Here is an 18,665-nt window from a genome sequence, read left to right as displayed (position 1 = left end):
TAGTGAACGTTTTGCAAATTTGCTATTTATAAGAGCAGAAAGTTAGAAATGACTGTGAGCATGTGTAGGAATATAAAGGTAAATGGAAACCCAAAGGGTGAAGTAATAAGCAGTGTACTTGTATTTTGGAGTAAATGTAATGGACAGTGGTAGAATGAGAGAAGAGGCAAGTCACATGGTAAATGAAACTCTGAAGGTTGCAGAGTCTGTGCAAAAGATATTGACTGGAAGAAAATTGGATGTGTAGGTCTTGGGTTGGAATGGTATAAAGGAATTATTGAGCTGACTCTCTTGTTTGGAACAGAAGTGTGTATGTCAAATACAAATGAGACAGAAGTTTTGAAGTTGATGAGATGAATTAATGTATAAAATGTCTGTAGAAAATAAAGAAGTGTTTACCATACATGAAAAGTTGGATCTTTGGATTCTTGGTGGTTGAGTCACGTGGAGAAAATTGATGTGGATAGGTTGGTGGAGAGAGTGTATAATTGGATTTGTTACGAGGAAGACGCAGAGAAAGACTTTGAACAGGTAATGGAATGTGTGTGAGATAATAACCAGTGAGTGAGAAAGTGCTTTCAGGATGTAAGAGTTCAGTGCACTGACGCTGACCGTCTGCAAAGGTATTTGCAGCACTTAATATATTAGTTTTTTGTAAATGTATACAAATAAATAAATAAATTATATATATTCATATGTGTGTACATATGTATATGTACAGATATATGTACATGTATGTCTATTATATATATATATATATATATATATATATATATATATATATATATATATATATATATATACAGTATATATATGTATATTATATATATCATATATATTATATAATATATATATATATATATATATATATATATATATATATATATATATATATATATATATATATATATATATATATATTTGATTATAATCACAGGACTTACACATGATTGACATATGCAGCTTTACCACAGGAAAAATGAAACACTAGGTGTAATTCCTTGCCGGTTTCGTCTTTATGTCTAAAACATTTTCAGAGGACTAATGCATAGCGGTGCTGCCTGTTGGCATATTGTGAAATTTCCACCATTATTTAGCAGTCCTCTGAAAATTTCCTAGATAAAGAGACAGAAAATTCAGGTCAGGATTTTCCCCAGTGTTTCATGTTTCTAATTTATGTCCTCTGAAAATTTCATAGATAAAGAGAGACAAAACAGGTATTTATGTTTCATATTTTCTGGTATATATATATATATATATATATATATATATATATATATATATATATATATATATATATATATATATATATATATATATATATATATATATTATAAAATGCATACATATATAATATATATATACACACATTATGTATGTATGTAGGTATGTAGTCTATATACATATATAATATATGTATATATTTACAATTTGTTTTTGCAACATCAATGCAGATATGGGGTTGTGAACACATGCCTCTGGCTATTGGGTATTCCCACACCACACAAGTGAAGAGAATGCTAGTATTTTCTTTTCACGGCATCCCACACGAGTGAAATAGCTTAGTTGCCACTAACTTAAGAAGTAACAGCAACTACGTAGATCAGACCAGTCAATTTATTAAGGACTACTACTGCAGAAGTAGTAAGGGGTACAGTCTTGGCATTGCTGTCCTAGCAAGTACCAGTGACTCTGGATAAGGATGTACAGTACTTTGTCCCAGGGTGAGGAGTGTCATGTAAAGGTTGAGGACCCCATGGTATGAAGAAATGCCCCAGACTACAACCACACTTTTTGACTGGTGGGATGCCGATTCCGGAAATTGAAAATGGCTGCATTCTTACCATTCTGCGTGATGTGCAAATTTCCAAAGGGCTGGGGAATTGGAGTTTAAAAGTTACCCCCTTGAAATTTTCAGTCAAGTTGTGTAAAATACCCTATAGCTGGTATGGACGCATAATTGTTGAGCCACATAAGAAGCTTGTTTATTTGACGAGGCGGAATGAGTATCCGAGTTATTTTGTACAGATTTGACGTCTCACAGTCCTGTATATTTTATAGAAGATAATTATGAAGGTTGTAGAAATATAATTTTTTTTAGATATTTTTGTGTTAAATCTGCTTCGGTAGAGTTCTGAAATCGTTTGGTTTCCTGTATTATCCTCTTGTTTCTCCTTCAGCATCATTTTTGCTATTATTATTATCACTCACGTGCATCATTATCATGGTAACTTGTTAAAATTATGGTTGATATTTCTCAAGCTACAAAAATCTATTTTACTTGATAACAACGCATTTTGTCACTGTTTTAATCCATCGACCTTTGCTTGTGTCTCCCGTCATAAGGTCTTCCCCCGGGTGTCATGCATCGGGCAAGAGTTGGAGAGATCGCATCCCAAACTCTACAGTTCCGTCACTCGCCAGCTCTCCATCACACTCACCTCAGATAAGGTAAGACACACACACACACACACACACACACACACACACAGGAACACAGGGTTCAGACACAGTTGCCGTATTATCATCTGGTCCCTTGCGGAACTTTCTGACTGATACAAAGCCAAAACAATTCTGACTGATTGGTGGTGTCTGGAGGATAGTTGCCCGTACCTCACTTGGTATGACGAGATAAACCTGTGCAAATATGTTTTTATTTCTTTTTACTTTTTCCTGGCTTAGGGCGGAAGGTAAGTGTTTTCTTATAAAACTCATGTGTATGTAAATTTGTGGTTGCACCATGTGCTTGCTTATGTGTTCATTGAAGTATGTGTCAAGTTTCCCTGTGCATTTTCTTGTTTATAGCTATAGAACCCTTATATTGTAAGATTCTTAACTTACCACTCTGTGAGGTGTGTTATTTGTTGCTGATGCTTTTTGTTCTACTCATTCTTCGTCGGTAATACTGAAAAAGATAATCGAAATTCGAAGTAGGAGCTGGTTGGTTACTTTGACATCATTGTTCGTATACCTCGAATAGAGCTCAGTGGACTTGGGCCAGGAGATTTCCTTATGTCAAAAACTAAACTGTTACTAACATTATTATAAGGCAGACGCATTAATAGTATCGAAATATCTGCAGAGTGTGATCTTTATCTCCCGCTCTCTTAGAGATGCGAATGATAATTTTGATGTAAGTGTAAATAGTGTGTAATTATAAGAATGATTTACAACCCATAAATTTAGTTTCCTCACAGAAAGATTTCATGCTTTTATTTTACTTATGTATATATATATATATATATATATATATATATATATATATATATATATATATATATATATATATATATGTGTGTGTATATATAAATTTTATATATATACATATATATATATGTATATAAATATATTATATATGTGTGTGTATACATATATATATACATATATTTATACACATATATATGTATATAAATATATATATATATATATATATATATATATATATATATATATATATGTATATAAATATATATATATACATATATATATATATATATATATATATATATATATATATATATATATATATATATATATATATATAAATCTTTTTCGTGCATGATTTTACTGATAAATTACCTAGTTTAGATATGGGAGCGTAGGTTATGTTCAGAGAAAATGTGTGTCTATTAGATTTTGCCCATTTCATGGCTCCATTGACTGCTTGACGACTCGTTAGATGCGCGTGCAAGAAGAAGTTGCAAAACCGGATGACAATGAAATCAAGATAATGATGAACATAAAAAAGCTGAGTTCTTAACGTGGACGGTGAGAGATTTTATAAAATTACGATAATGATATCCTTACGGCAAAAGAAAATAATGCTGAATATATTAGAGTGTTATGCGAGTCTGATGGCAGTACACTGAAAGCTGTCAGGTCACCGGTTACTACTGTAATCCTTTCAAGAATCGACAGGTGAACATCTGTTTCAGTATTGTTGTTTACGAAACAACCAGTTGTACGCTTATTTACGAACGCATTTCTCATAATTTATTTTACCATGTTAAATCATATATTTTGAAGTGTAGGATCTTATTTGTGTGATTAGTTTATTTGCATATGCATAAGTATTTTTATAATTACGTTTATAACATACATGATTTTGGCTATGTATAGTTTTACAAATTGATCACCTCTCTCTCTCTCTCTCTCTCTCTCTCTCTCTCTCTCTCTCTCTCTCTCTCAAAAAAAAAAAAAAAAAAAAAAAAAAGTACAGTAGAAGAGGACGTTAAAATTTATAACGCCGTAAAAGGTCTTTTATTGTCACGAAATGAGGACAAGGAGCAACCTGCATAGAGAGAGAGAGAGAGAGAGAGAGAGAGAAGAGAGAGAGAGAGAGAGAGTAACTGAATGTTAGGAAATGACGAGAAAATATTTTCCTTGTAAGGGTGTTTAATCAAAAGATAAGTTATAGATGGAGGCTGGGCGGACATTGTACATATGAGTCATTTTTCATCCAAAGTAAATTTTTCTGATTAAAAACTTTCACTTTCCTCCTGAGAATATTACATTTTAAAGTCTGGGAGACCTAGGTGAAGACGGCCTCCCCAATTTAGCAAAGAGTATTCAATGAAAGAATGACTGTGACAGAATTAAATAAGCATGTAATAAACAAGATGATCTTTTATGAGACGCGCAAACAAGGGCACGATATATTCTCCCAAAGAGAAAATGAATGAGACGCGTCTCCTCCTTAAAGAAGCTGACTGTGTATCAGGGCGAGAGAGGAAAAATCGTTGGTGAAAAGAAGGAAACTGTTTTTAGTCTCTTAATGAAGTTCATGAAGATTTTTCTTCCTGAGTTTTTTCGTCGTCATTTTCACAGAGACACCATCCAGCAAATTCTTGCCGAAAGCGGAAAGCACTTTAGTTTTTCCACTTTTTTATTTCGAGTAAAATGATGCCCGTTTTTATGCCACTAATGGAGACGCTTTCGTCATTTGCTTCTTGAACGATAGCAGTGAAAATGTTTAGTTCTTTTATATCACTATTCTGGCGTGTTTTTGTTTAATTGCACTTCCAATAGAATTTATTCCGCTAATTGTAATCTGCTTTCATGTTCATATATAGATGCATGTTAAATGGCATAAAAGGGGAAAAGGGGTGCAGTGGGAACTTGACAGAGGAATAAGTCTATTTTACCAAGCTACAAAAATAGTAGAAAAGGTGTTGCAGGAAAGGCTGACAGAAACTAGATGTGCTTTACAAATTGAAGGAGAATATGCCAATACAATGCAATTCAGAGGGTATTACAAAACCAAAGGGTGCCGGAGCATAACACTAGAGCGATAGTGAACCTAGTGGCAGGTGTTTCAGAAGACTGAGATTAATATAGGTGCCCATCAAAGATCAGTGCTGAGTCAGGCAGAAAAGGGACCCTGGGAGCGTCTTCTTGCAGGTGATTTAGATTAACAGCAGCGTTTGAGGAAAAGGTACAATTGGTGGAGATGGACAATAGGTGGAAGGTGTTAACTTGATGCCTTTTATTGGTACAGTATTGCCATTATTTGATGGACACATATTCAGTAGACCTGTAATTGCAGGTTAGAATCGATTACTTAGTTTTGTAAACTTTTCCTCTGCCCCGCAACTCTGCGCTTAAGTAGCTAAATTAGCTTTCGGTCATTATATTCTTTCGTTGTTCATGGTGAGGTACGGCTGATCGTTTACATGTTTTCTTGAACATCAGTATACTTGTTATTGGAACTGGCTTATATATATCTATATTTATATATATATATATATATATATATATATATATATATATATATATATATATATATATATATATATATATATATATATATAGATATATATATATATATATATATATATATATATATATATATATATATATAATAAATTAAGTATATCTTAGTTCAAACAGACCACTGAGCTGATTAACAGCTCCTAGAGGGCTGGCCCAAAGGATTAGATTTATTTTACGTGGCTAAGAACCAATTGGTTACCTAGCAACGGCACCTACAGCTTATTGTGGAATCCGAACCACATTATAGCGAAATGAATTTCTATCACCAGAAATAAATTCCTCTTATTCTTCACTGGCCAAATGGAGATTCAACTATGCCAGCAGAGTTCTAGCTGGGAACGGAACCCACTCCCCCCCAACGAAGAACAAATATATATATATATATATATATATATATATATATATATATATATATATATATATATATATATATATATGAGAAGGCACTAGCTGTGCTGCAGGAGGAGCGCCAGTTGAAGGACTCCCCGTTTAAACGTGGGCTGGCTATTCTTAATTAGTTTATTTCTCAAAATATTATTGTAATTAAATACTAAGTGCCCATTTTAAAAACTGTTGATATTAACTTAGTATTTAAATATAATAATATTTTGAGAAATAAAGTAATTAAGAATAGCTGGCCCAATTCAAACAATATTGTTTACATTATTCCTTGCAAAGAATGTAATAAGATTTATATTGGTCAAACATCAAAAGGACTAAAATTTAGATGCTCCCAACACAAATATGCCATTTCAAGAGGCTTAACAAATAATGGCATTGTGGATTATTGGTTTAAGACAGACCATGCAATTAACTGGGATATGTCATCGATAATCCACAAGGTCAATGACCATCAGAAAAGGAATCTGCTGGAGATGGTGTTAATTGAAGCCACATGCACCGGTAATGCTAATCTCCACCCTGGATTATCCCTTGATCCTTTGTCCTTGTCTTTTTTGTTTAGAGAATATGCTGCTCATATTAACAAACTGTAACCCTGCTCCCCCCCTTTTGTTTTTGTATATAAAGCTCTGTCAGCTTCTTTTGTATTCAGTGTGAACTTGAAAATATTGAATAAACTACGAAAGTACATGTTCAAAGTCCTGGTTTTCACTCAAAAAGACTTCTTAACACAAATGGAGTTTGACATGATATATATATATATATATATATATATATATATAATATATATATATATATATATATATATATATATATATATATATATATATATATATATATATATATATATATATATATATATATATATATATATATATATATTATAAATAAATAAAGACAGAAATCCATGAAGGAAAGAGAAACAATGTTTCCTTCATGGATTTTGTCTTTATTTATATATTCATCACATTCCAAATTTTCGTGATTCATATATATATATATATATATATATATATATATATATATATATATATATATATATATATATATGTATATATGTATATATATATATATATATATATATATATATATATATATATATATATATATATATTAAGTGCTAAGAAAGAAATTGGTCAACAAAGTGGAGCTGGTACATCTTGTAAGGCAAATAGGAAATGCCAAGCTTGCTACAACAACGGTGGGAGGGAAGTCAGGATGGATTAAGAAATTAAATTATAAAATACTCAGAAGGAAAAAACTAGTAAAGAAAAAGGCGCTTTCCTGTTAATCCACTGAGGAACATTTGCTTTCATATCAGCCTGTCCGACATACTTTCCAAAAAACAGGAAAGTGAACAAAAAAGAGGAAAAATGCCTGTTTGTACCCTCGAGCAAGGGAACTCAAACCCAAGACCATCAGAGGCCATGGTACAGTAGCTAGGGCACAGTCCAAGGTTCGATAACAAGGTTTGCATTCAGAGTAATTTTCTCTTAGAAAGGTTGCCTACCATGGCTAAAGGGTCCCTTCCTCTCACAGGTTTGATTTTGGAGTGTCCTTCTCCCAGAAGCGTTGCTTCCAAAGGTTAGAGTCTCTTCTACCCTAAGTCAAGCAGGCAGGGACATTGCACCCTGAAGAATGTTGCTAAGGAAAAATCACATTAACCCTCGAAACAGTATATAGATATTTAGATATATATGTAGTACACACACACACACATATATGTGTGTGTGTATATACTATATAACTATATATATATATATATATATATATATATATATATATATATATATATATATATATATATATATAATATATATATATATATATATATATATATATATATATATATATATATATATATTATATATATATATATATATAATATATATATATAATTATATATATATATATATATATATATATAAGAAGCCTACAGCTGTATGACCCTTTTACACATAAATACTCGCGCACACATACACACACATACACACACACACGTGTGTGTGTGTGTGTTTATGTGTGTGTGAATGGATGAATTAGCATGAATACGAGCGTTTATATAAGGTAAAATGCCATTGCTTTATTAATTCCACTTTGTATGCATAGAAATGAGGTTCTTAACGATTTTATTCAATGGTTTATAAAGCTGATTTAATGAGAGACACCAATAAATAAGTAATTTTAGGTCTGGTCAGTATTTTCAGTCTAGATTCCGAGTCCATTTCTAGAAACATGTACAAGAGACAGATTCTTTTCCTCTGGAATCTTATTTCGCCTGAACTGAAGACTTCAACACTTTTCTCAAAACATATATTGGAAATTCATCTTTTTTTCCCTTTTTTATTCCAGTTTCCGTTAGAATCATCTGTAAATAAAATTATATGCTTTGAAGAAGTAGAAGGAAAGGTACGTTTCCAGTATTGAAAAACGTTTGTGCGAAATTGTTGGCTATGAATCTTTTTGGATCAGTGTTATTGTTTATTTATAAAGGGAGTTCAAAACTTTGATATGATATTGTTAAAAATGTTTTTGGAGGACTAACTAACCATCTACATGGAAAGGCCAATACGATTAAGTCTGCTCTCAGGAACTGGAAAACCAGACTGAAACTGATGACACCATTCGGAAGGAAGAATTTCATATCCAAAAGAATGAGGTTTTAGAGAAGGAGTTTAGGAAAGAGTGGTCCTGTGTTGAAGAGCTGAAAAGATGTGATGCTCAGAAAATGATAAGGAAATTGAAAGCAAAATAAGGACCTTTTCTCCGAATAACGAATGCTTAAGAAGAAAAATGAAGAATGGGAGGATGCCATGATTAAGAAAAAAAAGGATATCGAACAACTGAAGGACTTCCTCGCTCGTCAAGAAACAGAACTTGAAAAGAACAAAGGAAAAACACTCGAAATGGAAGATGAAAAAAAATGTGAATGAGGTCTACATCGCCTGTTTCGAGGAAAAGGTGAAGGCCCATGAAGCGGAGAGAAAGAAAATGAGGAAAGAGCTGGAAGGACGCCCTTGAGCTTCACGCCAAGAAGTTCCTGTTCCTCGAGCAAGAAATGTCGCCCTTGACAATAGTCTTGGAAAAGAGGCCCAGAAGGATAATTTAAGTGTCCAGTCGAAGATCCAGAAGCCGGGCGATCAAACCCAGTCGCTCCAACGGGACTTGGCTGAGGAGGAACCGCAAATTGTCTAGGCAAAGGAAAAACTCAGCAACGAAAGAGCGAAAATTGGGTTCGTTCGAGAGGAGGCCCAATAGATGAAGAACCGCTTTGCCAAATTGGGAGGTAGAAGGAAAAAGTGGAGGAAGTCCAGACAAAGAAGAAACAAAGCAGGCGGAACAACCCACCCAAGTTAAGCAGGACTCTGGAGGGTTCTGACTGGCCTCCTGTTGACTCTGTTGCGTGTCACTCCGGAGGCGCTGCCATCTTCTGGGTTCTTTCGACGGGATCTGCTGGAGGACGGGTGTTGCCCATGGGAATCTCCCCACACCCATTCTCTAGCCAGCCCCTTCGAATGGGCCCAGAAGACCGCAGTGCCCCAGAACACGACGGAACAGCATCAACAAATGGATGGTCAAAATTCAGCCCACTAGTCCACCCAGTAACTGTAATCTACCTGCATTATATAAATGATTATGTCGTATCTTAGTTTAACTTGTATCTTATTTTTCCTTGTGTCTTATTACAGTCACATTTGTAACTTTTAGAGGAAATAAAACCAATAGAAAAGATTATCATTATTTGACATTAGTAAATATATGATGAAAAGGTAGTCAGAAGAGGCATAGAGAAAGCTCTATGCAAATGTAAATGAAGTAGACGCAGTCATTATAATTATTCATCAGTACTTCTCCTACAGAGAGGGACCTATCTCTTATGATAATAGTAATAATAATGAAAATTTGGGGGTTTTAGGCTTCATCCTTGAAGCTGTTGGGTCCTCTCCAGGCCCACTTCTCCCAGCCTGACAGGATACCTGCCTTCCTCCAAGGAAGCAGCCTCTGGGTCAGACCTTTCCTTTCAAGGCTGCCCTCAAGAGACTGGTGAACCTTGGGGGCTTTTAGGGCCCATCTTTGAAGCTGTTGGGCCCTCTGCAGGCCTACTTCCCCAGCCTGGCAGGATACCTGGTTTCCTCCAAGGAAGCAGCCTCTGGGTCGGACCCTTCCCTTCAAGGCTACCCCTCAAGAGACTGGCGAGCCTTGTGGGGGCTTTGGGCCCATCCGTGAAGTTGTTGGGCTCTCTCCAGGCCCACTTCCCCAGCATGGCAGGATACCTGCCTTCCTCCGAGGAAGCAGCCTCTGGGTCGAACCCTTTCCTTCAAGGCTGCACCCCAAAAGACTGGCGAGCCTTGGGGCGCTTTTGGGCCCATCCTTGAAGCTGTTGGGCCCTCTCCAGGCCCGCTTCCCCAGCCTGGCAGGATACCTGCCTTCCTCCGAGGAAGCAGCCTCTGGGTCAGACCCTTCCCTTCAAGGCTGCCCTCAAGAGACTGGCGAGCCCTGGGGGTTTTTGGGCCCCATCCTTGAAGTTCTGGGGCCCCTTCCAGGCCCGCTTCCCCAGCCTGGCAGGATACCTGCCTTCCTCCGAGGAAGCAGCCTCTGGGTCGGACCCTTCCCTTCAAGGCTGCCCTCAAAAGACTAGTGAGCCTTGGGGGCTTTTGGGGCCCAACCTTTAGGGGCTTGGGCCCTCTCCAGGCCCGCTTCCCCAGCCTGGCAGGATACCTGCCTTCCTCCGAGGAAGCAGCCTCTGGGTCGGACCCTTCCCTTCACCTTACTCTTAGCTTTCTCTTACCCAGCTTTTCAAATATGACACTTGCTCTTCTGAAGGCTTCCAGACAATTTGATGCATCCCGAGATTGTTCCTGGAGACTTTGGAGTTCAGCCCATGCGCGAATTGCATTTCTTTCGTTCTTCCAGGAAATGGAGACTGAAGGATTCCAAAATGTCTTCAAGGAAAATCACGTTAACCATTACTTAGAGTTTTTTTTCCGACACATAAACAGTTTCTTTGCTGTAACGAGTTGTCTTCTTTAATCTTATGGGATTCTCTCTTACTGATATATATATAAATATCTCCCGATGACGAGACAAGACTTCTGGACTTCTGGGTCTTCTTGAAGACATCTTCTTGACTCCAGGATCCTTTGAAGCAGTCGTCAGCTCTTGAAGTATTCCTGGAGAATCCAATGTGTTTCCAAAGGCTTCAGAGCCTGGAGATCATCTTGAAGGGTTTGGAATACATCTCCAAGAATGTGGGCTTCCCCCAAAGAAATCTTCGAAGCCTCTTGTCTCCGATTTCTTCTCCATAAAACTGTTCTTTAGTATTGTGCAAGAAACCCAAAGGCTAGAGAGCCTGGAGATTGTCTTGAAGCCTTCGGAAGCCCCAGAAGCCTCTGGAATTCCCAGAAACCTTCAGAATTCCCAGATTCCTTACTGTCACCCCGGGGATGACAAGAATGATCCAGACAAGATCCACTTAGAACATAGAGCCTATAAACCTGGAGTTTCAATCTCTATACGAGCACTACGTCGTTTAGTGGCCTTCCACCAAGGCGGCGCTGCAAAAGCCTTGTGGCCATCTTTAAAGATCTGGTAACCTGCAAATTGAACAGGGCTTAGTGCAATTGTAATTTTTTTTATCGTTAATGTTTAATGAGTAAGTGTTTAGCCAATGTTTAGGGTTTAGTGAGTAAGTGTTTAGTGAATGTTTATGAGTAAGTGTTTAGTGAATGTTTGGTTTAGGGTTTAGTGAATATTTAGTTTAGGGTTTAGTGAATGTTTTGTGAGTGTTTAGTGCGTAAGTATTCATGAATGTGTAGCGAGTTTTTAGGGCTTAGTGAATGTTTCGTGAATGTTAGTGAATGTTTATTGTGTAAGTATTCAGTGAATATTTAGTGATTCTTCAGGGTTTAGTGAATGTTTTGTGAATGTTAGTGAATGTTTAGTGTTTAAGTATTCAGTGAATGTTTAGTGAGTGTTTAGGGTTTAATGAATGTTTTTGTGAATGTTAGTGAATGTGTAGTGTGTAATATATGGTGAATGTTTAGTGTGTAAATATTCAGTGAATGTTTAGTGAGTGTTTAGTATGTCTTGTGAATGTTAGTGTTTAGTGACTGTTTAGTGTGTAAGCATTCAGTGAAGGTTTAGTGAGTGTTTAGTGAATGTTTAGTGTGTAAGTGTTTAGTGAGTGTCTAGGGTTTAGTGAAGTGCATGTTAGTGTTTAGTGAATGTTTAATGCAAAGTATTCAGTGAATGTTTAATGTGTAAGTATTCAGTGAATGTTTAGTGAGTGTTTAGGGTTTAATGAATGTTTTGTGAGTGTTAGTGAATGTTTGTGTAAGTATATAGTGAATGTTTAGTGAGTGTTTAGGGTTTAATGAATGTTTTGTGAATGTTTAGTTTGTAAGTATATAGTGAATGTTTAGTGTGTAAATATTCAGTGAATGTTTAGTGAGTGTTTAGTGAATATGTCTCGTGAATGTTAGTGCTTAGTGAATGTTTAGTGAGTGTTTAGTGAATGTTTAGTGTGTTTAGGGTGTTTTTAGTTTTGTTTTAGGGTTTAGTTTTAGTGCATGTTAGTGTTTAGTGAATGTTTAATGCGAAGTATTCAGTGAGTGTTTAATGTGTAAGTATTCAGTGAATGTTTAGTGAGTGTTTAGGTTTAGTGAATGTTTTGTGAACGTTCATGTTCAGTCAATGTTTAGTGTGTTAACATTCAGTGAATGTTTAGTGAGTGTTTAGAGTTTACTGAATGTTTAGTGTGTGTTAGTAAGTGCTAAGGGTTTAGTGAATGTTAGTGTTTAGTGAATGTTAAGTATAAGCAGTCAGTGAATGTTTAGTGTGTAAGTGTTTAGTGAATGTTTAGTGAGTGTTTAGGGTTTAATGAACGTTTTGTGAGTGTTAGTGTTTAGTGAATGTTTAGTAAGTATTTAGTGAATGTTTAGTGAGTGTTTAGTGAATGTCTTATGAAAATAGTATTTAGTGAATGTTTAGTGTGTAAGTGTCTAATGAGTGTTTAATGAGTGATTAGTGAATGTTCATTGACTGTTTAATGTTTAATGAGTGCTTAGGGATTTAATGAGCATTTAGGGTTTAGTGAGTATTTAATGTTTAATGAGTGTTTAGGGTTTAGTGAGTGTTTAGTTTATAGTGAGTACTTAGTGAATGTTTAGTGAGTGTTTAGTGTATAGTGAGTACATAGTGAATGTTTAGTGTATAGTGAGTGCCTATTGAATGCTTAGTGAGTGTTTAGTGTGTAACGAATGTTTAGGATTAGGTGAGTGTTTAGTGAATGTTTACTGAGTGTTTGGGGTACAGTGAGTATTTAGTGAGTGTTTAGTACTTTATAAGTGTTTAGTGAGCTTTTAGTATATAGTGAGTGCCTGTTGAGTTTTGAGTATTCAGTGAGTGTTTAGTGTTTTTGAGTGTATAGTAAGTGTGTGTGTTTAGAGTACTTAGTGAATGTTTAGTGAGTGTTTAGTGTATAGTGAGTACATAGTGAATGTTTAGTGTATAGTGAGTGCCTATTGAATGTAGTGAGTGTTTAGTGTGTAACGAATGTTTAGGATTAGGTGAGTGTTTAGTGAATGTTTACTGAGTGTTTGGGGTACAGTGAGTATTTAGTGAGTGTTTAGTACTTTATAAGTGTTTAGTGAGCTTTTAGTATATAGTGAGTGCTTGTTGAGTTTTGAGTATTCAGTGAGTGTTTAGTGTTTTTGAGTGTATAGTAAGTGTGTGTGTTTAGTGAGTGTATAGTAAGTGTGTGTGTTTAGTGAATGTGAGTGTATAGTAAGTGTGAGTGTTTAGTGGGTGTAAGTGTGTTGTGAATGTTGGTGTTTAGTGATTTTACATTACTGTTTAGTGACTGTTTGCAAAGAAAGTCCTGTAATTTACAGGAAGCATTTATGCTAAACACTGCTTAGATCGAGGGGCAGATGCTTAGGCCTTGATCACATTGGTTAGACGGCTTAGGCCAACCTGTTTTTGTAATGTAATTTTTCTCTGTGTAATTTGGTCAAGTAATAATAATAATAATAATAATAATAATAATAATAATAATTATGCTTCGGGTATAGGCCCTCTTTCAAACATGTTTTGTTGAATATGATGGCAGCCTTGGTTGCATTAATCATGTAGATTATTCGTTCAACTCTTCTAATTAGTCATTTTTCTTCTTTAGTAACAGAATTAAGAAAAATGTCAAAGTTCATTGCAGTGGTTTTATTTATAAAAATATCAAAAGTCGAAGGTAATGGAAATTCCGAGGGCGGGGTCCAAAAACGAGTGCAGGGGTCGTCAGTGCTTCTGGAATCGTAGGTATCGCGACATGTTCCGGGAGGCCTTCTTCCTTCTTCAGGCGGGAGCTGAATGAAGTGGTGGCTGTGGTCTCGTTTTTTTATGTCAGCGGTCACGGTCTGCTTTTTGGTTGGTCGAGAGAGCGTTGATTTTTGATTGGCCAAGAGAGCGCTGACGTCACTGAGCATGGTCTTCTCCCATTGGTTGGCGGTTTCTCGGCCTTAATCTCAGAGCGTAGTGGTTGCTCTGCAATGCCCAATGGTTCGTAAGATGTGCCCTGCGGAGGAGTGCATTTATAGCTTCATTAAGGTCACGTCAGCAATAATTGAAAACACATCTTAATTAATTCTTAAATCAAATTATTAAACAAACTTAAATCAACAAAAAATATTAATTTACCAAGAAACACTAAGATGTGAAATAAATCTAAGCAAATAATTAGGAAATATAAGAATATAAAAAAATGCACAAAACTGAAATGTGTAAAAAATTTAATGAAATAAATTCACAAAAAAATCTTACGTAATTGACCGGTCTAAGAAAAACACGTCAGTTTAAAACAACACTCACTAAATTCCAACTCACTTTGAGTAACATGTTTTCATTTCGGAAATAAGCTTTTAACCATGGTTAAATTTGCAAAATTCATTTTACCTTACACAAGCTTGTGAAAGCTTTCACAAGATTACCCCAAATGCTGCAGCTTTTCACTAAACACACTTTCCTAATAGGCGCTGTTACTGGAAAAACACTAATTACTATGGTTATCAGATCTCAAAAGCTAAAATTAATACCAATGACTACAATAAATTTACTTTACATTACAAACGTCTCTTTCTTGAGAGAGAGAGAGAGAGAGAGAGAGAGAGAGAGAGAGAGAGAGAGAGAGAACCAGCACAAAAGGTCTCTAGAATAAGAATGAATGATTTCTGTATCAAAAACCCAAAGAATATTCTAAATTGTTTTGGGGCCAAGACCCATAGAATCTGAATGACATCATGTAAAACATTTTGGGAATGAGATCCAAAGAACATTCTGGACTCCTGGACACATGAGACACGATCAGAACGATACGTGATCGGAGCAACGTAATCTTAAACATGATGCAATTGCCATGTGCTTTTGCTCCCAGTAATTCTCAAAAAGGTGTACGTGACTTTAAGGCAAAACGTTTTGGACGAGATCTCAACACGATCGATACATCACGTGGCTAATTATTTGATTGACATTTATTAAAGAGATGAAGAGCGCCGGTCTTTCCTTATCTTAACTGTCAATGCACTTACCTCTTGTGATGACAACTCTAGAACACACGATCTGGTCTGACTTAGTCTCCTCTCTCTATTACGGTATTATTAATAAACATATTATTAATTTTAACTTATGCTGTTATCTAAATCATTAATATTTGTGAGTTCTGACATTACAAAGACATTTTTACATAACTATTATTAGTATACAGAATACACTACACAATATCTCTTGGATATAAAAAAACCATATGACAATTACAAAGCATATCATAATATTCTGGCATGTGCTTGCTAAAAATTCACATTAGATGCTGTGATTTATTACAAACTAAAGTCCATAATTATTTCGCAGCGCAGTTTTTCCATAAACCTTTCGTATCTGAATACACACTTCTTCCCCCTGTCAATTTTTTGTCATTTGTTTTACTTTTTCTTTTAAAATCTTATGATACACTCTGTATGGTAAGTTAAGTAATGTTATGACCTTATGATTTTTACAGTTATATCTATCATGTAGGATCAGTTATTTCTCTTGCTCGTTTCTTTGGAACCTGCTCATCGTGTGGACATATCTTTCACACCAGTTAGCCACTCAATTGCAGTTTCACATCACTTATACCCCCATCATCTCTTGGTGCCTTTGCATATTCAGCCTCTTACTTGTCAGTTATATACTGGAAATCTGCACTCAGCTTTCCTCCCTCGTATTATTCATTTCTGCCTCTGTTCTGTCCTTCACAGTTATCTTAAAATATCACACTTTAGTATCCACACAGATATCATTTCCTATTTGCATAATTTATTCCTATGTAGAGTATATATACTACACTTGTTCATTAACTTTCCACTATTTACTTCTGTAAGTACTATGCTTCTCCCGCAAGTATTTGTTCAGATTCTCCTTCTTATATTCATTATTAGCTTTCTTTTTCTAACTTACTCTCTGGACTGGCTGCACCTTTTTTCGATTAGCTGAACATCATCTCTCGTGATATGCAACTCCACCTCAGAATTCTCCTTTTTCCCTCAGCAAGTCTTCTTCGTCGTACCACACGCTGCTTTTAATCCTCTTTCTTATTCTCAACATTCTTGTGTCATTTTAGTCATCATTATTACATATTACAGCAATGAATGTAGTTTTGATATGACTTCATGGAAACGGAGAGATTTTTTTTATATAAATGTGAACCTCGTTTTATGTATGATAATGTTACGTCATTTTTCGTTAACTCAGATCCAAATAATTGCTTTCTGGGAGCTTTGATTTAATTTTTGATTTAAGTCATCAATCAGGATGAAAATAGCTGTCAGCCAGACAAACATTAGTTGGCTGCTTTTTGTATATTTGTTTCTTGTCAGATCGGGTTGCGAAGAAATAGAGTTCATCGTATCATGAAATAAAAAACAACGCCAAAATTAATGGAGCTCTGAAATGAAATTCTTAAGCTCTTTTGTTTCTTAAGACTTCCTGGTATATTATGTGGCTCCACTAACCGGTGTTTTAAGGCTTTTGTTTGTGTTTTTGTGTGTAAGTGCGTGTGTGAGTGTTCTTGAAAAAGTGGGGCTGGGGTTGATTCTCAAGATACTGAAGTAAGTCTGGAATTTCTCATTATGTACCGTGTTTCCCAAATGCTGTTCTGATATTTGTTTGAAAGAACGATGTTTTGGATACTTTGCTATTCTCTTCGTTCAGTATAGAGAAGAGTATTCAAAGGAAACGTTAATCTTGCAGTAATGGACTGTCTTTTTATTTATAAAAGCCGATCCAAAATGATCACACTCAGCGGGAGGGGTTGTGGCGCCCTGCTGCCTGAACTCCCCCCGTTGTGAAGTCATGACACGCTCTTCAGTTCGGCGTTCGTTAAAACCTTCTTGGATGTTTTTCTCGTCAGACTGACCACGCTAAAATTATCACTTGATGCGTTGGGTACATGCGATTTGACCATTAAATCACTCAAAATTTTAGAAGAGACAGTTCTCCTTTATAGTTGCTTTACATCTTTATATATATATATATATATATATATATATATATATATATATATATATATATATATATATATATATATATATATATATATATATATATATATATTCTTCGGGACTCAGTTAATTTTCGTAGTTTTTCTTTTTATCAGAAAATCTATGAATAAAGGAGGGCAGTAAAACGGTTTTCCATATAGGGGCTGAGTGAACTTTCTTCACAACACTTCATAAAACATTTCATTGGGATTGAAAACACGAAAGGGGTCAGTGGCAGCTGTAGGGAAGTGTGGTTCAAGAGTCCAACGCCTTTGAATGGTAGATAAGAGTGTTTTGAGGTGGGTATGGTCACAAAAATCTAACCTCCTTGGGTCACACGCAAATTGGAAGAGGGAAGATTGGGATAAAAAGCTGTATATATAATCTGGGGTTTTTGGGAGAGGTGAGAGGATTCTGGAAAAAGTGAGGGACACTCACTACATGCCTTCGTAAGGGTTGTGCTGTCAGTGCACCTCACACGGTGCACAACCTCCTAGTTGCAATCCCTTTCATTCATCTTACTACATCTAGGTTCATATTCTCTTTCTTCCATCTTACTTTCTACCCTCTCCTAACTAATGTTTCATAGTGCAACTGCTTTGAGGTTTTCCTCCTGTTACACCTTTCAAACCTTCAACTCGCAATTTCCCTTCCAGGTCCTAGCGTTTAGTCCCTGGAGTAAATTTTATATTAAAGTTATACTTACTAAAATGTTTTATAGACAGAGTGGCAGATGTGTAAGTTCGGAAGGGTCTTCATAGCCAAGACTAATTGGTGAATGTAATTCCGTAGCCGTGAGTCACCACAGCTGTGGTCATCGCCAACGAAGCGCGATTGTGGCTGTATGCGCAAGGGCGGCCGGATTGTCGCTGATGAACCCTCTGCATACGTGAGCAAGCCACTAATGATGTGGAAGTTTTTCAT

General features: G+C 35.7%; 1 protein-coding gene across 5 annotated transcripts in view; it reads left to right on the top strand.

Moving 5' to 3' along the window:
• LOC136825313 (bcl-2-related ovarian killer protein-like) overlaps positions 1-18,665 on the top strand; it is a 206,480-nt gene that overhangs the window by 100,038 nt on the left and 87,777 nt on the right. For all 5 annotated transcript variants that reach the window (XM_067081486.1, XM_067081458.1, XM_067081497.1 and 2 more), the window contains one exon: positions 2,347-2,451. In XM_067081486.1, coding sequence (XP_066937587.1) covers positions 2,347-2,451 — 105 coding nt within the window. The remainder of the gene's footprint in view (positions 1-2,346; positions 2,452-18,665) is intronic.

The sequence above is a fragment of the Macrobrachium rosenbergii genome, chromosome 3 (assembly GCF_040412425.1).
Source record: "Macrobrachium rosenbergii isolate ZJJX-2024 chromosome 3, ASM4041242v1, whole genome shotgun sequence".
In the NCBI taxonomy this organism is placed as follows: Eukaryota; Metazoa; Arthropoda; class Malacostraca; order Decapoda; family Palaemonidae; genus Macrobrachium; species Macrobrachium rosenbergii.
Note: the sequence above shows the minus strand (reverse complement) of the source record. Positions and strands in the feature narration are given on the sequence as shown.